We start from the raw sequence: 24,291 nt of genomic DNA, 5'->3' as shown, positions 1-24,291 counted from the left end.
GAAGATTATGAACAATAATTGCATATATTTAAGAGAGAAATCAAAAAATTGCAATTGCTAAGGGATTCAAGGAATATGGAGATAGTTGGAAATGACAAGAAGAGTTGCAGATCAGTCATAATTATACTGAATAGCAGAGCAGGCTTATAAGGCCAAATGGCCTATTTTGGCTCTTGGTTTCAATAAAGATGCAACTCTATCCAGATATAGCATTTGAATTTTAATTAATTTTGTTACATTCTGTTACCCACAATTTTTTTTTAATATCAGAATACAATCTGGATGTAGTTTTATAATTGTCCATCCATTTCATGGCTTCCACATTGTCATATCATCTTCACGTTAAGGCTGCTCAAAATGATTGAGTGTAGCAAATTCCTAAAATTCCATCAGCCTTTTTTTTGTACATTAGCACCCACATTGGTTCAGATAGCTCAAGTGTCTATAAGTCTCAAACCCATACAGCATATAATGCTAGACGTATTTCTACTGACACAACCCAATAGATACTTATATTTCAAAGTTGATAGATAGGTCAGCTTGTTCTGGTCAAGGACAATGCGAAAATAACAATTAGCTGTGAGGTTTCACTTGTCTCTGGTCACCTGATTCAGCAACTGATCCTATACTAAAACTCCCCAAAGGGGTGTCAACATTTCTAACTTAGATCTTGAACACAAGTTTTCAAATTTGGTATAGAACATCCCTTTCGCTGCGCTTGAAATCCTAGGTGACCCACAACAATGGTCCTATTTGAGAACTGTGGTACATAAGCAGTTCAACAAAAAAGATGTCACTGTGCTTCTTACCTAGTGAAGCGTAGGACCCTGGAGGTAGAGCTGCTGCTGAGCTGAAGTGTCCAGGTGTATTACTTGGAGTGGCAGTCAAGCGCGACTTGGCATTAGCAGCTGCATTCACATCAATATCACTGCGAGAACGTTGCAGGGATCCAGTGTTAGACACAGGCTTCACATTGACTGTTGAAGCTTTTGCACCAGAAATGGAGGAAACAAGGCATTAAACATTGGATATTTTAATCTCAAACACACATTTCACACAAGTAGCAAAAACAATAATTTTTTTTCCTCCAAAAATAGGCATAAAAATGAAATCTAAGCCATTGACCATTTCAATCTGCCTTGCATGCCTCTGGATGATTTATGGACAGAAGGCTGAACCTGAAATTTGCCCATGCTACAAAACAACCCTCTATTTGCAACAACTGCAAGTTAATAAAATTAACAGACTACTCAAAGATTTGATCCCACAAGATAGGTTTTATTCAACTGCATCTTCAATCCATTTGACCTCAGCCTTCGAGAATAACAACCATGACATAATTATATGAGCAAGGGACATCTTAAAATGACTGGCATTTCATTCCTGGCAACAATTTCAGCTGTTAATCAATCTGTGTAAAGAACTCCTACAAGGCACTTGTCTAAACCATAAATGTGTCCCACTGCTCACTTGTTGCTTGTGTTTTTTTCCCTCTGCAATTATCTTAAATGCCTCACATCTCTCATGGTTTTTTAAAAAAGTTACATAACCTATTATTTATCCCTTGCACAATAAAGATGAGCAACATGGATTTCTCAATCATTTCAGACAGCAGTGAAAAGTCAGCTACATTGCCTCATATGGGGCAGTGATTCACCTCGCTCAGGTAAAGGTGATAGATTCCCTAAAAGCCATTAGTGAACTAGATAAGCTTTCACAATAATTTGTAGATAGTTTCATGTTCACTTTTACTGGAACAAGCTTTCAAACCCAGATTCATCGATATAATTTAAAATGGTGGGAATTGAATCAGTATGCTCAACACATGGACCTAAACGTCTAGATTATGAACCCAGTGACATTATCCCTACACCATCATCTCCTGTTAATGCATGTTACTGCCACAGTTTAAGCAAAAAACTCATACATTTAACACTGACCTTAGGTTAATTAATCAAACAACATGCTTCAATATTATGCTTACTTTTATCTCCAACTTGCACGTGGCACTTGTGGATAGCATTTATTGCCCAATACTGAATGTTTTGGATTCAAGTCCCATTATAGAGACTGGAGCACAAACTTTAGGTTACAATGCCAGTTCAGCACTTAAAGGGGTGCTGCCATTTGTGTAACATGCTAATCCAAGGCCTCATGGGCTCTCTAAAATAAGCATAAATATCTCATTGCAGTATTTCAAAGAGGAGCATGGAAGTTATTCATGACATCCTGGCTAATATAAAAAGAGGAAGTGCTGGAGAAACTCAGCAGGAGTGGCAGCAGCTGTGGAGAGAGAAACAGAATTAATATTGAACCCAATAAGATTCCTCTTTGGAACTTGAAGAGCCATTCTTGACTCAATCTTCAACTCCTCTATTCACAAATTTTGTCACACCTGCTGAGTGTCTCCAGCTCTTCCTGTTTTTAATTGATATCTCCAGCATTCACATTATTCTGTTTTTATTTCAGTGTCCTGGTCGATATGCGTTCCTCAATCAATATCACAAAAGCAGATTGTCTAGTCTATATCACTTTACCTGTTTGCAGGAAATCACCTGCACAATATGGCTGCTACATTTCCTACATTACAACAGTGACTCTGCTTCAAAATACAGCGGTTTCGACTTTCACGTGATTTTGAAAGGCACAAAAGGATTCTGGGTAATCCAAGATAAAGGACTGGAAAAAACTTTTGGTGTAAGAGCTGCTCTTATTTTGAGGTATTTTGGGAGTTGGAGGTGATTTCCTCGAAATCTAGGAGCAGCAATTATGGTTTTATATGCTGTTGCATTGTTTTGGAACTTAAGTGGGACAAAAGATCAAAACAACAGCACTTTACAAAAGACAGACAGACAGACAAAGACAGTGACCACATGGTCAGAGAGAGAAACCTTTACTGCTATTTGACACAGCAGTGAATCTGCACAGTTACTGCCTTTACTGTTTGAGTCCAAGTATCTCTGAACATCGGAGTGTGTCGAGGAAAAATTAACAAACAGCGAAATTCACAGCTGATCTTGGAGGGGCTTGTGTGGGAGAGCTCACAGCACAGGAAGAGATAAGTGCATAGTATGTAAGTGTAGCTTTGCCGTAATTTTCCAATAGTAAGTAGAGTGGGTGTTTTTCTTGATTATATGTTTATTGAGATCTATCTCTTGATTAAATTTTAAAGAATATACGACATAAGTATTAAGTTAGCCTGGAGAACTGTGTTCTTAAGACAATAAGACAGTGCTATTTTCTGGGTCTGGTGAAGGAGCAAACATTTTAGTATAGTGATGTGCTCTTCCTGTCGGATGTAGGAGTTTAGGGAGAGTTTCTATGTTAATGGTGATTATGTCTTTGGCTGCGAAACCTATCAGGTCGCACGGATCATTTGGAGCGGTAGTTAAAGGCAATACGGAATTTACAGGAGCTAGGGGGTGTGATGGATGGCACTTATATGAAGGGAGAAAAGCTTTACATACAGTCAGGTAGATGGGTTAACTACAGAAAAGGTAGGACCGGTAGGCAGGGAGGGCAGGAGTCTCCTATGGCTATCCTCATCTCAAACAAGTATGCTGTTTTGGAAAATATAAGTTGTGATGGACTCTCAGGGGAATGTAGCATGAACAGCCAAGTTTCTGATACTGAGAATGGCGCTGATGTAATGAATGGGAGGTCGAGTTCTAGGTAATGGATTGTAATGGGGGACTCTTTTGCAGCTGGCAGCAAAAAAATCAGATTGGTGGGTTGCCTCCCTGGTTCCAGGATCAAGCATGTCTCACAGAGGGTGCAGAAGAACCAGCAGGAGGTCTTTGTACACATTGGAATTAACAACACAGGAAGGGAAAAGGATGAAATTCTTAAGAGAAAGTATATAAAGTTAGGTGGGAATTTAAAAAGGAGGTCCTCAAGAGTAGTAAAATCTGGATTATGCCTAGTGCTAAGAGGGAGTGAAGGGTGAAATAGGAGGATAGAGCAGATTAATGCGTGGCTAAGGAGCTACTGCATGGGAGAAGGATTCACATTTTTGGATCATTGGAATCTCTTCTGGGGTAGAAGTGACCCATACAAGAAGGACGGATTGCACCTAAATTGGAAGGGGACTAATATACTGGCATGGAGATTTGTTAAAGCTGCTCAGGAGGATTTAAACTAATAAGTTGGGGCGGGTGGTACCCAGGGAAAAAGTGAGGAAAGTGGTACAGTTGGGAAATGGAGCAAGTCAGGCAGGTAAGAACAAAGCAGAGAACAAAGTAGGACTGATAAGGTAAACTGCATGTCCTTGAATGCAAGATGTCTAACAGGGAAGGCAGATGAACACAATGCTTTGTTAGGAACATGGGACTGGGATAGTTAGCAACTACAGAGACATGGCTCAGGGATGGATAGATTTGGTATGTTTTCCTTTATTGGTCACAGTATTGAGTACAGGAGTTGGGAGGTCATGTTGCAGCTGTACAGGACATTGGTTAGGCCACTGTTGGAATATTGCATGCAATTCTGGTCTCCTTCCTATCGGAAAGATGTTGTGAAACTTGAAAGGGTTCAGAAAAAATTTACAAGAATGCTGCCAGGGTTGGAGGATTTGAGGTACAGAGAGAGGTTGAACAGGCTGGGGCTATTTTCCCTAGAGCGTCAGAGATTGAGGGGTAACCTTATAGAGGTTTATAAAATTATGAGGGGCATGGACAGGGTAAATCGGCAAAGTCTTTTCCCTGGGGTCAGGGAGTCCAGAACTAGAGGGCATAGGTTTAGGGTGAGAGGGGAAAGATATAAAGGAGACCTAAGGGGCAACTTTTTCACACAGAGGGTGGTATGTGTATGGAATTAGCTGCCAGAAGAAGTGGTGGAGGCTGGTACAATTGCAACGTTTAAGAGGCATTTGGATGGGTAAATGAATAGGAAGGGTTTGGAGGGATTTGGGCCGGGCGCTGGCAGGTGGGACTAGATTGGGTTGGGTATCTGGTCAGCATGGACGGGTTGGACCAAAGGGTCTGTTTCAATGTACATCTCTATGACTCTATAACTGGCAGCTTAACGTTGCAGGATACAAATGCAATACGAAGGATAGAAGTCACAGGGGGACTTATTGGGAACACATCCAGGGAATTTATTTGGGTGGAACTGACAAACAAGATGGAGATAATCACCTTATTGAGATTGTATTACAGACAGCCCCATTCAACATCCCCCCCACGCCCCCCCCCCCCCACCACCCCCACTCAAATCGTCAAGAGGAAAATGAGAAACAAATTTGTAAGGCGATCTCAGTTATTTGCAAGAATACTAGGGTAGTTACGGTAGGGCATTTTGAATTTCCAAACATAGACTTGGACTGCCATAGTGTTAAGGGTTTAGATGGAGTGGAATTTGTTAAGTGTGTACAAGAAAACTCTCTGATTCAACATGGGATGTACCTACTAGAGGAGGTGCAAAGTGACCTACTCTTGAGAAATAAGGCAGGGCAAGGGACTGAGGTGTCAGTGGGGGAGCACTTTGGGGCCAGAGGCCCCAATTCTATTAGTTTTAAAATAGTGATGGAAAAGGATAGACCAGATCTAAAAGTTGAAGTTCCAAATTGGAGAAAGGCCAATTTTTATGGTATTAGACAGGAATATGGGGGCAGGTATTCACAGGTAAAGGAATGACTAGAAAATGGGAAGCCTTCAAAAGTGAGACAATGAGAGTTCAGAGACAGTATATTTCTGTCCACGTGAAAGGCAAGGCTGGTAAGTATAGGGAATGCTTGATGACTAAAGAAATTGAGATTGTGGTTAAGAAAAAGGAAGCATATGTCAGGTACAGACAGCAGAGATCCAGTGAATTCTTAGAAGAGTATAAAGGCCAGAGGTGTATACTTAAGAAGGAAATCAGGAGGGCAAAAAGGGGACATCAGATAGCTTTGGCAAATAGGCTTATGGAGAATGCAAAGGGATCTTATAGATTATATTAAGGACAAAAGGTAACTAGGGAGAGAATAAGGCCCCTCAAAGATCAGCAAAGCAGGCTATGTCTGGAACCGCAGGAAATGGAGGAGATACTAAATGAGTGTTTTGCATCAGTGTTAATGTGGAGAAGTACATGGAAGATACTGAATTTGGGAAAATAGGTGGTGACATCTTGAAAAGCGTCCATAATACAGAGGTGGTGGTGCTGGATGTCTTAAAATGCATAAAAGTAAATAAATCCCTAGGGCCTGATCAGGTGTACCTTAGAACTTTGGGGGGAGCTAGAGAAGTGATTGCTGCACCCCCTGCTGATATATTTGTATCATCAATAGTCACTGAGGAGATGCCAGAAGACTGAAAGCTGGCTAACAGCTTTCAGTCACTATTTAAGAAAAGTGGTAAGGAAAAGCCAGGGAACTACAGGTAAGTGGTGGGCAAATTGTTGGAGGGAATCCTGAGTGACAGGATTTATATGCATTCGGAAAGGCAAGGACTGATTAGGGATAGTCAGCATGGCTTTGTGCGCGAGAAATCATGTCTCACAAACTTGATTGAGTTTTTTGAAATAGTAACACAGAGGATTGATGAGGGCAGAGTGGTGGATATGAGCTATATGGACTTCAGTAAGGCATTTGACAAAGTTCCTCATGGAAGACCCATTAGCAAGGTTAGATCGCATGGAATACAGTGAGAACTGCCCTGAAGGTAGCAGACAGGGAGTGGTGGTGGTGGAGGATAGCTTTTCAGACCGGAGGTCTGTGACCAGTGGTGGATCCACTGATTTTCATATTTATATAAATGAACATAGGACGTATAGTAAGTTTGCAGATGACACCAAGATTGGAAGTGTAGTGGACAGCGAAAAAGGTTACCTCAGAGTACAACAGGATCTTTATCAATGGGCTAAGGAGTGGCAGATGGAGTTTAATTTAGATAAATGTGAGAAGCTGCATTTTGGAAAGGCAAATCAGAGCAGGACGATACACTTAATGGTAAAGTCCTGGGGACTGTTGCTGAACAAAGAGACCTTATAGTGCAAGTTCACAACTCCTTAAAACTGGAGTCACAGGTAGATAGGATAGTGAAGGCGGCGTTTGTGTGCTTTCCATTATTGGTCATGGTATTTGAGTACAGGAGTTGGGAGGTCATGTTGCGGCTGTACAGGACATCGATTGGGCCACTTTTGGAACATTTTGTGCAATTCTGGTCTACATCCTATCGGAAGAATGTTGTGAAATTTCAAAGGGCTCAGAAAAGATTTACAAGAATGTTGCCAGGATTGGAGGATTTGAGCTACTGGAAGGCGCTGAATCAGCTGGGGCTGTATTCCCTGAAGCATTGGGGGCTGAGGGGTGACTTTATTGAGGTTTATAAAATCATGAGAGGCATGGATAGGGCAAACAGACAAGGTCTTTTCCCTGGGGTGGGGAAGTCCAGAACTAGACGGCATAGGTTTAGGTTGAGAGGGGAAAAACTTAAAAGGGACTTAAGGGGCAATTTTTTCACGCAGAGAGTGGCACGTGTATGGAATGAACTGCCAGAGGGAGTGGTGGAGGCTGGTACAATTACAACATTTAAAGGCATCTTGATGGATATATGAATAGGAAGGTTTTAGAGGGATATGGGAAGTGCTGCCAAATGGGACTAGATTACGTTAAGATATCATGGACGAGTTGGACAAAAGTTTCCATTCTGTGCAGTGTTTCTTCAAGTTGTTCGGATATAATGAGTAGTAAATCGTATGGCAACTCCATGGCTCTCTGAATTTCGTTTCAGCAAGTATTAACATTTTTATTGAGGCAGATCATTCTCGCTTGTCTACACTGAACTTGATACCAATTTGAATAATTTCAAAAAACTGCCTACTTTACAAGATCTTGTTTATCTTCCAAGGTCGTAAGACCATAAGAAATAAGATCAGGAGAAGGCCATTCAGCCCTCGAGTTTGTTCTGCAATTCAATAGGTTCATGGCTAATCCGACATTCCTCACATCCACTTTCCTGGCAAACCCTCAACCTTAAATGCACACAAGGACTTGGACCCCATAACTCTCTATGGCAAGTAGTTCCAAAGACGCTCAACCCTCAAGAAATTCTTCCCCATCTCAGTTTTAAATCAGTACTAATTCTGAGATTCTGACCTTTGATCCTAGACTCGACCCATATGGAAAGCATCTTCTCAACGTTTACCCTATCAAGCCCCTTAAAAACCCTACATGCTTCAATGAGATCATCATTCATTCTTCTGAAGTCTAGGGAGTAGAGTCTCCAACATTTTTAGTCAATGCTCATAAGACAATCTCTCTGTCCCAGGAACCATCCTAGTGAATCTTCCCTGAACTGCCTCCAACAAAAAGGGTGAATAAGCTGGGGCTTTTCTCTGGAGCATCAGAGACTGATGGATGACGTTATAGAAGTTTATAAAACCACGAGGGTCATGGATAGGATAAACAGCCAAGTACTTTTTCCAAGGGTGGCTGAGTCCAAAAATAGAGGGCATAGGTTTAAAATGACAGGGCCAAGATTAATAAAGGACCTATGGGGTAGCTTTTTCCACACAGAGGGTGATGCACCTATGGAACGAGCTGCCAGAGGAAGTGGTGGAGGCAAGTACAATTAAAACGTTTAAAAGGAATTTGGATGGGTATATAAATAGGAATGGTTCAGAGGGATATGAGCCAAATACTGGCAAATGGGACTCGGTCAAATTGGGATGTCTGTTTGGCTCATACAAGTTAGACAAAGGTCTGTTTCTGTGCTGTCTGACTCTATAAGTGCTCCCAAGTCTCTCTGCATTCCAGCCTTATGTATTTTTGCTTCATTTAAATAATATTCTGTTCTTCCAAAATGAACAACTTCACACCTTCACACTTTATTTGCCAAATTTTTACCCCCTCAGTTAACCTATCAATATCTTTACATATCTCACTCACAACCTGCCTTCCCACTTATTTTAATGTCATCTGCAAAGTTGTCTCCAGAAAAAACTCATTTCCTTCCTCCAATTCATTAATATATCATAAGCAGCTACAGTCCCAGCATTGCTCTCTGTGGAACCCCATTGGTCACAGCTTACCAATCTGAGAAAGAACCCCCATTCTCCCCACTCACTTTTCCATCCATTAACCAGTTTTCTATCCACGCCAATATACTAACTCTGAGACAGTGAGCTCTTATCTTGCAACTTAACCTTGTGGGTAAAAAAAAACCTCAATTTTATCAGAAACCTTGCCCTTACACTGTGAAACACAAACATACATGTCCATTCTAAGAGCTTTTGCAGTCATGAGAAAATGGCCCATTATCTTATGTTTAAGGCAATTTACATAGATATAAAAGGTCAAATAAAATTAACTATTACAACATCACAAGAAAATTGAATTAACAATTTTAATTAAGGGACGGTGATTGATCCAAAAGAGAATCTAAGATAAGCATTGTGAAAGTTTTGTTTTGCATGCATGTATAGAGGATTCTCAGATAAAACAGAAGGCTGGCCCGTGTTAATTAGATCAAGCAAAAACAACCATGCTAGAGTTTGGGGCAGTTAATTAGTAATTTTTCTGTCAACATCAAAATTGAGGGTTTTTTTTGTGGTAGGAAAGAAGCAGGAGAGACAGTTCGTCAGGCACAAAAACAAATTGCTGAAAAAACTCAGCAGGTCTGACAGCATCTGTGAACAGAAATCAAACTTTAACATTTCGGGTCCGGTGACCCTTCCTCAGACCTGAAATGTTAAGTCTGATTTCTCATCACAGATACTGCCAGACTGCTGAACTTTGCTAGCAACCTGCTTTTGTTTCTGATTTACAGCACCCATGGTTCTTTCATTTTTTTCAGGTAGTCAGGGACTTTATCAGACATCACGAAAATTTAGAAGTGTTTTGTCTCAAAGAAGGAAGAGGCTTTGCTGTTCTTGACTGGGAATCCAAGTCACTTGGTCTTTCTGATAAGTGTAACTGTTATGCTGTTTCCTTGCTTTAACAGCCTTTAACTATCATGTGTATATGATCTTCTTTGATAACAAAGTTTTACATTGGTCTTTAACTGAGTGGCTTAGTTTTATCCGGCAACATATGCTTGTCAAGCTTGAAACAAATATGCCACTCAGACTGAAGGGATTAACAGAAAACTTTTAATGGACAAGTTCAACCAAATTTAATTGATTTAAACTAAAAGCAACACATAAGTTGGGAGGATATCTCAATCAATGTTAAAATTGCTGGCAGGACCTGAAAATATCCAAATAGTCACTGGAAGGAAATCCTCATTTTCACAAATTATTGTCAAACTAAAAATCCATCAAGAGTGAGTAATGGTTTGAGGACAGAAAGGGAACCTGAAGACAATGTTTTCTCTTTTTTTTTTGGTTGGGGGGGGGGGGGTGGGGAAGGAGAAGGACAGTGTGAAAATCATCTTCCTCAAAAGCAAGTTGTGGGTTGGAATGATCACTTACATTATTTCAGATACCACACCGCTTTATGCTGATTGATGTAAATTAAAAACACGGTCCCCACTTACCTCGTGATACAGTGCTTCCAGTAGGACTGCGTTTTGTAGACAGGGGGCGACTAGAAAAAGATAGATTGTAACAGGTATTAGATCCAATAGGTTTTTGCATACATAATACATTGCCCATTCTCAGAAGGTAGAGAATTCAAATTCCACTGTAAATGAGGAACACAAAGTGAGGTAACAAGATACTATCCCACTTGTACATAATCACGTAAATAATCTGGTAATTTTACTTGGACCAATGTTATGAGAACATTGTCTTCAAGGAATTGTAGGCACAGCTATTATACTGTACTGTTAAGCTTAGAATTAAAGTACATCATAGTTCTTACTTTAGGCTTTCTTGCGAGCTGGATGACGAGCGATCAGATTGTGGCAAGGAAACAATGCTGTCTGAGTTTTTCAAATGAGATTGCAGAGGTTTCTGGTAGGCAGGTTCCAATGAATTAAACAATATTTCAGCCTCTCTACTGAAGTGACTGTGAAAATCCCAATACACTCTAAAAATATGAAAGACAGATGAATACTAGATCAGCATATACTGCAATAAAAACAGAAAATGCTGGAACATCTCAGCAGGTCAGACAACATCTGTGGAGAGTGAAACAGACCTAACATTTCAGGTTGTTGATCTTTCATTAGAACTCCATATTTAGAGATAGATCATAAGGAGTAGAAATGGAAGTAGGCCAGTCAGTCCACTGAGCCTGTTCTGCAAAGAGTACTAGAGATGCAATTGTAATACAGATGTAATATATTTGAGTGAGAGTGGGCGGGACAAGGACAAAGGAAGGTGTGTGATTGGGTGGAAAATATGAGATTGAATAACAAAAGAGTTAGTCTTACTGGGTCACAGAGTCAGGCCAAAGGCGAAGAAGCAAGAAGAGAAACAAAGTACGTCCCTAGAGCAGATAGGTTACTGTCAGAGAGCAAAAAAGGAGAAAAACGGAAATAGGCAAAGGAAAGGGAGAACCTGGTTCATGTATGAAATTGTCAAACTTAATGTAGTATTGTAAAATGTCAGCATATAGTCTACATAACTTAGTGACAATTACATATCAAACAAAACATCAAATTAGGAAAAGAACAGATAGCACTAAATTTGATGGCCAAAAAGCTGCAGACAAGTTTTTAGGTTAGTTCTATAAACAAAGTCCCACTGTGGAAAATTCTAGCTCTTTCACAATTAGAAAAACAAATATAGAGGATGGTTCAATGTGCTTGCTCTTGTGGTATAACGAGATACACAACACATCTCTTATTTGCCAAATTATAAGGATCCAAGCTGCCTGTGACATAAGGAGCAAAAAGGAGAGATTCTTTCGCAAAGAAATCACCTGCAAGCTGTCTCACTGCTACAACATCACATTGCCAGAGACAGGGAGATAACCAGTTCCCTGCTCTCTTGACCAGGTAGTGCTACTTATCAATAAGGGGAGAAAAGACTTTTTTTTTAAATGTTGGAAAAGAATCATTAACAGTAATACATAAATCAATTCAGCACAAGTTTGAGAATTAAAACTGTTAACTCAATCAAAAATACCGAATGCCATTTATTGCTTTTCAGATCTCTACAACAAAAGGTCTTGGATTTGAAGGTGTAGAATCCATAAGGGTGGAGGGTAGGAAATAACAGGGGAAGATAACACTGGTAGGAGTAGTCTATAGACTTTTTAATAATAGTTACGTGAGAGGATAGCGTATAAATCATGAAAAAGACACAACATTAATCTTGGGTGACTTTAATTTTCAAGTAGATTGGGAAAGTCAGATTAGCAATATTAGCCAAGAAGAAGAATTCAGATTGTATTCAGGACAGTTGCAGTGAACAATATCTGTGGATCCAACCAGGGAACAGGCTATTTTAGATCTGGTGATATGTAATGTGGCAGGTTTAATAAATATCTGAGAGTAAACTATCTCCAAGAAAACAGTGACCATAACATGGTAGAATTTAACATTTAGTTCCAGAGGGAAAAACTTTGGTCAGAAACAACTATACCTAACTAAAATGAGGGAAATTACAGAAGAATGAGATCAGAACTAGCTGGAGTGGACTTGGAAATAAGCTTAGCAGCAAAGATGGTTGAGGAATGAAGACAGATGTTTAAGAAAACAGTTTATGGGTCATAACAAACATTATTGAGAAAGAAGGATTCGAGGAAGGAGATAGGCCAATGATGGATATACATGGATATTTAAGGTAGCATAAGAATAGGCAAAACATACAATGTGGCAAAGATTCACGATAAGTCAGAGGCAAAAACAGAAATCGCTGGAGAAAGCCAGCAGGCCTGGCAGCAACTGTGGGGAGAAAGAGTTAAAATTTCGGATCCAGTGACTCATCATTAATGTGATGAAGAATCTCCAGACTCAAAATGTTAACTCGGCTTTCTCCCCGCAGATGCTGTCAGACCTACTGGGTTTCTCAACAATTTCTCCTTTGGTTTCACATCCCAAGGATCAGCAGTTCTTTGTTTTGTTATGGTAAGTCAGAGAAGAGGGCAACTTGTAAAAATCAACAAAAGGATCCAAGCAAATTATAAAAAGGGAAAAAAAAATATTTTGAGGGTAAACTTGCAAATAATAATACAACAAACAGCAAGAGGTTATTTAAGTATATAAAACCAAAGAGAAAGGCCAAAGGAAACATAGGTCCTTTAGTGAATGAGATTGGGGAAACAATAATGGGAAACCAGGAACTAGCAGAGGATTTGAATAAATAATTTGGTAGAAAACACTAATAGGATTCCAAAAATACTGAATAATCAAGGGCAAAAAAGGGCAGAGGAAATAAACACAGTAACTATTAAATGGAGATAATGCATCAAGGAAATTAATGGGGCTAAAACCCAGTTAGGACCCTGGACATGATAGGATGCATCCTAGGATACTAAAGTAAGTAGCAACAAAGACAACAGATGCATTGGTAGTAAATATCCAATAATCCTTCGATTCTGACAAGGTGCCAGAGAATTGGAAAACTGTCAACATTACACTGTTATTTAAAAAGGAACAAGAAATGACAACAGGCAGTTAGCTTACCATGTTATTTGGAAAATGTTACAGCCTATTATAAAAGATGAAATAGCAGACCACTTAGAAATACACAACTTAATCAAGCAGAGTCAGCATGGCTTCACAAAGGGGAACATCACGCCTGATAACTTTATTAGAATTCTTTGAGGAGGTAACAAGCAGGATAAAGGACAAGCCAAGGATGTAATATATTTGGAGTTAAAGATTATGCACTGCATATTATGCTACTTAGTAAGTTAAGAGCCCCTAATGTGAAAGGCAATAGATAGAGGATTTAACAGCATTGCTGAACAAAGAGACCTTGGAGTGCAGGTTCCTAGCTCCTTGAAAGTGGAGTCGCAGGTAGATAGGATAGTGAAGGTGGCGTTTAGTATGCTTTCCTTTATCGGTCAGAATATTGAGTACAGGAGTTGGGAGGTCATGTTGCGGCTGTACAGGACATTGGTTAGGCCACTGTTGGAATATTGCATGCAATTCTGGTCTCCTTCCTATTGGAAAGATGTTGGGAAACTTGAAAGGGTTCAGAAAAGATTTAGAAGGATGTTGCCAGGGTTGGAGGATTTGAGCTATAGGGAGTGGCTGAACAGGCTGGGGCTGTTATCCCTGGAATGTCAGAGGCTGAGGGGTCACCTTACAGAGGTTTACAAAATTATGAGGGGCATGGATAGGATAAATAGACAAAGTCTCTTCCCTGGGGTCGGGAGTCCAGAACTAGAGGGCATAGGTTTAGGGTGAGAGGGGAAAGATATAAAAGAGACCTAAGGGGCAACTTTTTCATGCAGAGGGTGGTACGTGTATGGAATGAGCTGCCAAAGGAAGTGGTAGGGGCTGGTACAATTGCAACATTTAAGAGGCATTTGGATGGGTAAATGAATAGGAAGGGTTTGGAGGGATATGGGCCGGGTGCTGGCAAGTGGGACTAGATTGGGTTGGAATATCTGGTCGGCATGGACGAGCTGGACCGAAGGGTCTGTTTCCATGCTGTACATCTCTATGACTCTAACTAAAAGAAAACAGATAGTTAGGAGGAGGTGGGCTTTTTCAGGATCGTAACCTGAAATAAATGGAGAGCCACAGGGATCATAGGTGGAACCATATTAATTTACTAGATATATTAATGGCATGCATGAGGAAAGTGAATGTAATTTAGCCAGGATTATGAATGACGCAAAACTAGATTAGAAGGCCACAGAAGAATTCTGCAAAGGGATATGTACAGGTTTCATGAGTGGCAGATCAAATTTAAGGTCGGAAAAAAAGTGAAAATATGCGCTTTGGCAGGAAGAATAAAAAAAGAGATGAATGTTATTTGAATGAAGAAAAAATGCAAAAAGCTACAATTCAAAATGATTTGGTAATCCTTGTGCATGAATCATAAAAAGCTGGCAAACAAGTTCAGAAGGCAATAATGAATGCAAATGGAATGTTGTCCTTGCTTTCAAAAGGAATGGAACAGAGCAAAAATAGGGAAGTCTTGCGAAAGCCATACAATGCACTCGACAGACACACCTGGAATACCATGAAGAGTATAATACTCTTATCTAAGGAAAGATTTACTGGAGGCAAATCAAGAGTAGGTTCACTAAATTAATCCCAGGTATGGTAACACAAACAAAGTGGGAGGAGTAGGCCTTCCAAGCCTGTTCCACCTTCAATATCATGGGAATGGAGGGTTTGAGTTATAAGGAGAGGTTAGATAGGCTGGGATTTCTTCCACTGGAACACAGGAGGTTGAGAGGTAACCTTATAGAAATTTATAAAATCATGAGGGGCATAGATAGGGCGAATAACAAAGGTCTTTTCTCTAGGGTGGGGGTGTTCAAAACTATGGAATTTTTTTTAAGGTGAGAGGAGAAAGATTTAAAAAGGGACGTCAGTGGCAATATTTTTCACACAGAGAGTGGTTCGTGTGTGGAATGAACTGCCGTAGGAAGTGCAAGATGCAGATACAGTTACAACATTTAAAGGACATTTTGACAGCTACATGAATAGGAAAAGGTTCAGAGAGATATGGGCTAACTGCAGCTAAGTGGGACTAGTTTAGTTTGGGGAAACTTAGATGAGTTGGACCAAAGGGTTATTTTCATGCTGTATGACTCTACAACTCAAATTTGACATAGCGTTTAAGTTCTAACTCACTTCAGAAACTGGCAGCTAATTTGGTTGTTCCCAGGTCGCATAGTGCAACTCTTAATTCAGTCCACCCGCTGGACCAAAAAGCAGATGTATTGTGCCCATTTTAAAAAGTCAGGTTTGTGGAGCTGGGATTTCCTCCTCCCTGATCAGAGAACCAGGGTCCCAGAGTGTATTCCTTCTCTTCTCCATCTCTTTATCTAATTTGTACGGTTTTGAACTAAAATCAAAGTGCTCATGAATCTAAGCATGTCGGACAGCATCTTTAGACAAAGATGTGGGAAGTTATCTTTATTTCTTTCCCCAAAGAGGAGTCAGATTAGACTTGAAACATTATCTTTAAAACTGTCTCGGGATCCCATGATTTTCAGGATCTGTAGTACTTTGCCCTTATCGCATTGTAAGTTTTTGAATCCTGATTGCAACTATTTCAGACGCTGCACACAATTCTTTTAGGTTTTTGGAAGAAATTTAACCTCCAGTACAGTGTCCAGACGAATAGAAAATTATCCAACTGCAGCCTGAAACTGCCTTGTGACAGGAAGCATCAGGACCTTTACATGAAAGCAGTTGGACCAAACTCAGCCTGAATGCTGCGAAGTTACCAACCACAACAAAATTTTCCCTGAATAGCTCCTTAATTTTAATGGACTCTAATCTGCTTAAACTAACCTTCCCCAAACTATAATCTCTCTATTCGTGTGCAGAATTCCGAGTATTTTATTACTTTACCTTCATTTGGTTACCACAATAACAACTCTCTGCTGAGTAAAACCTCAAGAAAACTTTTCTGACTGTGTTCTTTATCATCATAGCACACATACATGAACACTTGCAGTATTGGCAAGTATATTTGTTTCAGCCACAAAAGTTTGTCTCGGTCAAATGAGTAGAGAAGAAAGAAAGAAGCCTAATCAAGAAATTGGTGCCTTGAATCTTAATCTTAGAAGTTAGTAAAAAAGTAATAGTTTGGACATATCCAACAAAACATTACAGTTCCTAGTACATCTCTCATAAATAATGAGAGAAGTTGCACCAATATTTAAATACTTTTGAGCTATTCACAATGTTAAATCAGCCTTCAGGACTGATTGCACTTCAGTCCCATATTTCGAATTCCTGGACATGTACCTTAATCTCAGACAGAGATAACATTCTAAAACAGTACTTCAAACAGAAGATAAATTTGAACTAAGTAGCGAATAAAATGATCAATACTATTGGCAATCAAAATTCAATTCTTCCATGATTGGATTTTAACAGGCTAATAGCAAAGATATCAAACGTATTTTACATCCATTACTGCGAAGTTACATACTGAAAAACAACTTACTTTCGAGCTTCCAGTCTTGCTTCTGAATCTGCGTCATGGATCCCTTTCTTTATTGTTTCAGCCAAAAGTGTTACATGTCTAACAAAAGAGGATAATATTATTATAACAAGAGGCTCATCTCAAAACTAACATTCCATGTGTCCCACTTCATAAAGAAAATTATCTTCCAGCATAAACCATTACATTTACAATCAGGCAGCATAATCCCTCCCAACTTCAGTTTCATCTCCCACAGCTTTTGAAAACAAAAAGAGGAAAATAAGCCTGAGAATACATTTTCAAAGGCTTTCCCTTGATTACTATGGAAACAGCATAGCTACCACATTCAATGATCTTGCCACTTGTGTTATTTAAACTTTTTAAATCTCCAAGTTGCCCACTAGTCTGAAGAATATATTTTTTCAATAATCTATTTGCCTGACCATAAGTACTTGCAATTCTAATCATGATCAATGACTCTACAATTTAGTTCTGTTCAGGTATAATTTGCTTTGCCATATGATGCAGTTCAAAAGGTTGCTTCCATTTTAAGATATACTTAGTTGCAACTAAAAAAAGTTACACCCTATTTCACAGAAAAGCCCCTTGACTATTTACTTACTTTTCTAGTGAGTGTGTTTGCCATTCCAGAAGCAGCCGATCCAAAAATTCAAATGAACGCCTGTTCAAAAAAAGTTTAATTTTGCAAATAAAAATATTCTTGAGTGTAATAGTCATTGCCTAAATATTACAAATAAATACATATTCATCTTTTATTTTTGTTGCATTTCAAAACTCAAATTGTTTATCTGGATTATGCCTCATAAAGTTGGTTATAGCCTGAGAATGAATAAGAATATCTCACAGTGACAGTCACAGAGTATCTCACACATTTGCTATAATTGTTTAACTTAAGAGCATTTATTATTTAAATCCATTTACAGGCATCGAGTCATGCAGCATGGCAACAGACCTTTCAGTCCAACAAGTCTATGCTGACCATGTTCCCAAACGAAACCAGTCCCACTTGCCTGCAACTTGTCCATACACTTTCAAACTTTTCCTATTCAGTACTTATCCAAATTTCTTTTATATTTTGTAACTGTACATGTCCAACCATTTCCTTTGGCAGTTAATTTCTCACACACACACAAAAAAAAGTTGTCCCTCAATATTCTTCAAAAAGTATCTTTAAAACTTTCTCCTCTCACCTTAAAACCTCCACTCTTGGGAAAAGAGCCTTGCTATTCACCTTCTCTGCCCCTCATGATCTTATAAACTTCTGTAAGGTCACCCCTCAACCTCCTAAACCACAGTGAAAATTATCCCAATCTACTCAGCCTATTTTTAATAATTCAAACCCCATAATATCAGCTAAAATGCAAAGTAACTACATTTATCAACATTACATTTCACTGCTTATGGAGAAACCCATTATAATACTGATGTTGTATTCTGCAAGCTCCAATGAAAAAGTATGAACTTTTAATAAATAAATAAATAAATACCGCAAGGCTTCCATTTACAGAGCACCTATTATGATCAGGGATGCCTCACCATGCTGTGATAAATGCCAAATAAACTAAGTAGTTTTAAGAAGATTTGTAACTCAGTTTCAGGCTCTGGATGTAGGTTTACTTGCTGAGCTGGAAGGTTCGTTTTCAGACATTTTGTCGCCATACTAGGTAACATCTTCAGTCTGAAGTCAATTGGGACAACACATCCAACCCAGGACAAGCCAAACAGTAACACGCACAAGAATTCCTAGAAGCATGGCATTCCAACTGGAACTCTACCAACAAAAACATTGACTTGGATCCCATTTACCACCACCTGAGGAAAAAAAACAGGAAATGATATTGCCATAGGAAATGATGTCACCAAAGGAAATGATATCACCAACCCAAGGAGACCCAAACAGACAAATAGAAAGCAGGCTACACCATCAGTGCTTCATTCAGAGGCTCACTGAAGATGTTACCTAGTATGGTGACAAAATGTCTGAAAACAAACCTTCCAAATCAGTGAGCAAACCTACATCGAGAACCAAATAATCTGTTTCGGAATGCTGTTAAAACAACAAATATTGTCAAAAATATTGTGTCTTTGCATACAGTTCGGAGTGAGAGCTTAGTTAGGATACTATATGTTCCTTTGGTCTCCTCACATGCTGAAAGATAGGGGAAAGGTACGAAGGATACCCTAAACTGATTTCCAGGGTGGAATATCTTTGATGAAGGTTGAGGAGAGTTATGGAGGAAATTTTCAGATTTATTTTTTCCATGATTAATCTGCAATTTGAAATCAATTTTCTGCTTCTTCCAAGTATGGGACCTTTCCTGTATCTCTTTTTATGCTTTATAATTGTAGTGTGACACAGTTATGTTTGAATCTGTACCTGAAATCTGAAAATATCTTCACTGGTTTAAACATCTATGGCTTATATCTATGGGGGAAAAGGGTGAATGCTATTGACACATCAGAAGAGTGAAATTATTATGCATATGATGTAACATCCACATAATAAAGTCAACACTATTTTAATCTCCTCAGTATCAGCCTTCCCTTCAGTGGCATCCTGAATTAAGTAGCTAGTTTTACAATAGTGTGAACTGTTATGAAATCCTTCCATAAAATGAAATTCAGCTCAGTGAAACAATTTGATCCAATCCATTATTTTAGGACTTAGGGTGATCAAATTGTAAAAGTCAAAATTTGGAAATACGGGGGGAAATGTTTTTATGTTTAAATATTTGAAATAATACTAGTGTAGAAAGTGAAAAATTCCATATTCGCAGTTCGAAGATAAAACAAATTGACATAAGAAATGTCTCACACAGTTAAGTATCCCATGACAACACTGCCAACAAGATGACTCAACAAAATGTCTACAGTACCAAGTTCCTCCATGAAGGCAACAAAGATACGTTCTGCATTAGATGCTTACAAATTATTTTCTACAATGTACACCATTGCCCTGACAAAAACCATCAGTTATGCTACTTGAATAATGAAGACTTTAATTCAAATTCAATATTTTCTGTATGGTGTTTATGATTCCAAGTCTAATATCATCATAAGATGAAGTACACAAGGGAAAACATTACTGTTAATGCAAATTTAAACAGATATAAATACAAAATTGGAATACTTCATTAGAAGTTTGACTATATTAAATTTAATGTTTAACAATGAATTAGCTAGGGGAAAGCATTTCAATCCCATTTAGTTGTTTAATTCTAACAAGAATTAACTTCAGGAATTGATCAACTTCTTCACATTGAAAAAGCAAATACCTAATTATCAGAATCAGACAGAAGTTTGAAGATTCAAATGCCAACAAGTTCTAAACTGATAAATTTAACTTCTCAATTAAGAGCATAACTTATCCAGGAAGGCTATGGATCCTTACTCAACATAATGACCACCATCCAAAGATAGGCCCGACATCATGTGATCTGAACTCTGCTTGGAAATATATATCTTCCTATTGTACTGGAGATTCTCCCCTTCATAAATATCATACTCACGTCAGTGTTTGAGATCCCATTTTATTATTTTTCTTGGGATTAGTAAGTAATACAATTCCTCTTTCTTTCACTCGTGAAAACCCTGCAACTATCTTCTTAATTATGACTAATGAAATATTCCTGAATGCTAAAAATTATTTAAATTTTTGTTACAACCAAAGAGGTTTTTTTCTTTAGGAAAGGACCCAATCCTCCTCTTCTACCTGCTCTTAGTCTGCAAATGCTCTTCAAATTTAACAATTGAATATGTAACACAACCCAAAAAAAAAACTGATCTCTGCCCAAAACAGGCAGGAATTCAGCCTCGCAGCCAGAGAAGCTACCAAATCTAGGCTTGGATTTGACTTGCATAAAATGGTCAACCATCAGACAGTCCAAGGAACTCACTGATCACAGATTGATCAATTCTGTTTGAGTACTCAATTCTCTGTGAGTAGATTTTGACAGAGATAGACAGGTAAAGGAGAGTTGATCAAGACTGGGAACAGCAGCAGCTTAAAGGATTATTTCAAGGCAGAATGATGACATTGCTATGATGACATTGCTACCCAAGACCTGAAACAACTGTGCAATGAAGAACCCTCTGCCTACTCTGCATAACTGCAGTAAATAAAGATTTAAATTTGCAAGGTAGCTCATGTCCAAATAGCGAGTTGATCTGAGCCCTTGAAGGTGGCCTGAACTGGCACTGAGAAAAGTGGGACACAAGAACACAACCCACACCGAATTCTTTTATCTTTCACTGTTCACCCCCAAAAATGGTTGAAACTATGCTGGCGTTTCCACCCCATCAGTACCACACAAACACAGTTAATGTAACACAAACTGAAGCTTACCTCCGTACTGCCACAGACTTCGATGCACAATTGCTTGAAATGATAGGTATTAATCGATGGAAGTGTGTATGCTGAAAAAGATTTTCTAAGATTAGACTCAATACATAGCAAGTATTATTGTAATGATCCAGTGTTTACTGGAAGACAGATATTCATGTTAAATCTTGGCTGAGCCTTACTTTTCCTGATCAAAATGGTTTTCTTTTTAAATTCTAAAGCATTAAAGCTACTGTATACATTGTAATGACAGTGCACGAACTGAAGATTTATATACAACTACTGAATAAATTTGCAGTTGCATTATAAAAGAACTCTTATGCACTCAACTTCCATTCTGGTCGAAACAAGTTACTCAGGTAAATAATTACTCGTCTGAATTACAATAATAAAAGATTAAGTTTGACTGCAAATTACATTCTGGGTCCACAATTAATCTGCAAGCTATAAACCTGACCCCACCATCAGGTTTAAAGAGTAGAGGGCAGCAGCCAGCAGTGGTTAGCACTGCTGCCTCACAGCGCCAGAGACCCGGCTTCAATTCCCGCCTCAGGCAACTGTCTGTGTGGAGTTTGCACATTCTCCCCATGTCTGCGTGGGTTTCCTCCCACAGTCCAAAGATGTGCAGGTTAGATGAATTGGCTATGCTAAATTGCCTGTAGTGTTAGGTAAAGGGGTAAATGTAGGGGGGTGGGTTGCTCTTTGGAGGGTTGATGTGGACTTGTTGGGCCAAAGGGACTGTTTCCACTACTGTAAGTAATCTAATATATCTGCAGTAATCTAATCCATAGGCAACACACACAGTTGCCCCAAATTGTCCAATCAATATTCAAAGGGCAGGCTCAGAGTCCAGTTCAGGATACCAAGTACGTTCTCAAAGTTGGAAAGTCTTAAAGAGTCCCTCTAGTTTAAAAACAACAATGGGTTGTAATAACAAATAAGCAAGATCAAAGGCACCTCAAAACAGGGGCAGGCTCTCAAATATTTTTAAAAAATGAAAAAAGCCTTAAGAACTGGGTCATGATTGTGGAGACTTGGGATGACGGGTCACATCACATCACATAACAGCCATGACATGCTGCTTTCAAATCCAGACTTATGAGCAGATTGGAAATGCCTCGAACCTGACGAGAAACACTGATCCCAAAGTCTGGCCAACCAGGGTGTCTAAACCACGCTCAATGCCTCCTGGGAGTCATACATATGTACAGCATGAAAACAGATCCTTCGATCCAACCCTTCCATGCTGACCAGATATCCCAACCCAATCTAGTCCTACCTGCCAGCACCCGGCCCATATCCCTCCAAACTCTTCCTATTCATATACCCATCCAAATGCCTCTTAAATGTTGCAATTGTACCATCCTCTGCGTGAAAAAGTTACCCCATAGGTCTCTTTTATATCATTCCCCTCTCACTCTAAACCTATGCCTTCTAGTTCTGGACTTCCCCACCCCAGGGAAAAGACTTACCCTATCCATGCCCCTCATAATTTTGTAAACCCTACAAAGTCACCCCCTCAGCCTCCGATGCTCCAGGGAAAACAGCCCCAGGCTGTTCAGCCTCTCCCTATAGTTCAAATCCTTCAACCCTGGCAACATCCTTCTAAATCTTTTCTGAACCCTTTCAAGTTTCACATCATCTTTCCAATAGGAAGGAAACCAGAATCGCACACAATATTCCAACAGTCGTCTAACCAATGTCCTGTACAGCCGCAACATGACCTCCCAACTCCTGTAATCTGACCAATAAGGGAAGGTTTGGGAGAAGATTTGTAGCTCGGGTGCTCGTTGTTGTGGTTCTGTTCGCCGAGCTGGGAATTTGTCTTGCAAACATTTCGTCCCCTGTCTAGGTGACATCCTCAGTGCTCGGGAGCCTCCTGTGAAGCGTTTCTGTGCTGTTTCCTCCGGCATTTGTAGTGGCCTGTCTCTGCCGCTTCCGGTTGCTGTCCGCTGTAGTGGCCGGTATATTGGGTCCAGGTCGATGTGTTTGTTGATAGAGTCTGTGGATGAGTGCCATGCCTCTAGGAATTCCCTGGCTGTTCTCTGTTTGGCTTGCCCTATAATGGTCATGTTGTCCCAGTCGAATTCATGTTGCTTGTCATCTGTGTGTGTGGCTACTAAGGATAGCTGGTCGTGTCGTTTCGTGGCTAGTTGGTGTTCATGGATATGGATCGTTAGCTGTCTTCCTGTTTGTCCCTGCACAAAACACTACATAGGACAAACAGGAATTCTGTGATTAAGAAAGCGAATGCAATGTTGTCTCTTATCTCAAGAGGGTTGGAATATAAAAGCAGAGATGTACTACTAAGACTTTATAAAGCTCTGGTTAGGCCCCATTTGGAGTACTGTGTCCAGTTTTGGTCCCCACACCTCAGGAAGGACATACTGGCACTGGAACGTGTCCAGCGGAGATTCACACGGATGATCCCTGGAATGACAGGTCTAGCATATGAGGAACGGCTGAAGATACTGGGATTGTATTCGTTGGAGTTTAGAAGATTAAGGGGAGATCTAATAGAGATGTACAAAATAATACATGGCCTTGAAAAGGTGGATGCTAGGAAATTGTTTCTGTTAGGCGAGAAGACTAGGACCCGTGGACACAGCCTTAGAATTAGAGGGGGTCATTTCAGAACAGAAATGCGGAGACATTTCTTCAGCCAGAGAGTGGTGGGCCTGTGGAATTCATTGCCACGGAGTGCAGTGGAAGCCGGGACGCTAAATGGCTTCAAGGCCGAGATTGATAGGTTCTTGTTGTCTAGAGGAATTAAGGGCTACGGGGAGAATGCTGGTAAGTGGAGCTGAAATGCGCATCAGCCATGATTGAATGGCAGAGTGGACTCGATGGGCCGAATGGCCTTACTTCCACTCCTATGTCTTATGGTCTTATGGAAAGCATACCAAACACCTTCTTCACTATCTACCTGCGACTCAACTTTCAAGGAGCTATGAACCTGCACTCCAAGGTCTCTTTGTTCAGCCACACTCCCGAGG

General features: G+C 39.7%; 1 protein-coding gene across 8 annotated transcripts in view; it reads right to left on the bottom strand.

The window, feature by feature from the left end:
- The window catches only part of clasp1a (cytoplasmic linker associated protein 1a), a 303,132-nt gene that overhangs the window by 127,981 nt on the left and 150,860 nt on the right, over nucleotides 1–24,291 (bottom strand). For all 8 annotated transcript variants that reach the window (XM_072579859.1, XM_072579862.1, XM_072579864.1 and 5 more), the window contains exons 14-19: nucleotides 21,299–21,369; nucleotides 17,555–17,614; nucleotides 16,954–17,031; nucleotides 10,781–10,948; nucleotides 10,455–10,504; nucleotides 810–986 (exon numbers count right to left, since the gene is read on the bottom strand). In XM_072579859.1, the coding sequence (XP_072435960.1) occupies nucleotides 810–986; nucleotides 10,455–10,504; nucleotides 10,781–10,948; nucleotides 16,954–17,031; nucleotides 17,555–17,614; nucleotides 21,299–21,369 (604 nt within the window). The remainder of the gene's footprint in view (nucleotides 1–809; nucleotides 987–10,454; nucleotides 10,505–10,780; nucleotides 10,949–16,953; nucleotides 17,032–17,554; nucleotides 17,615–21,298; nucleotides 21,370–24,291) is intronic.

Source organism: Chiloscyllium punctatum, chromosome 10 (genome assembly GCF_047496795.1).
Source record: "Chiloscyllium punctatum isolate Juve2018m chromosome 10, sChiPun1.3, whole genome shotgun sequence".
In the NCBI taxonomy this organism is placed as follows: domain Eukaryota; kingdom Metazoa; phylum Chordata; class Chondrichthyes; order Orectolobiformes; family Hemiscylliidae; genus Chiloscyllium; species Chiloscyllium punctatum.
This window is presented reverse-complemented; position numbering and strand designations above follow the sequence as displayed.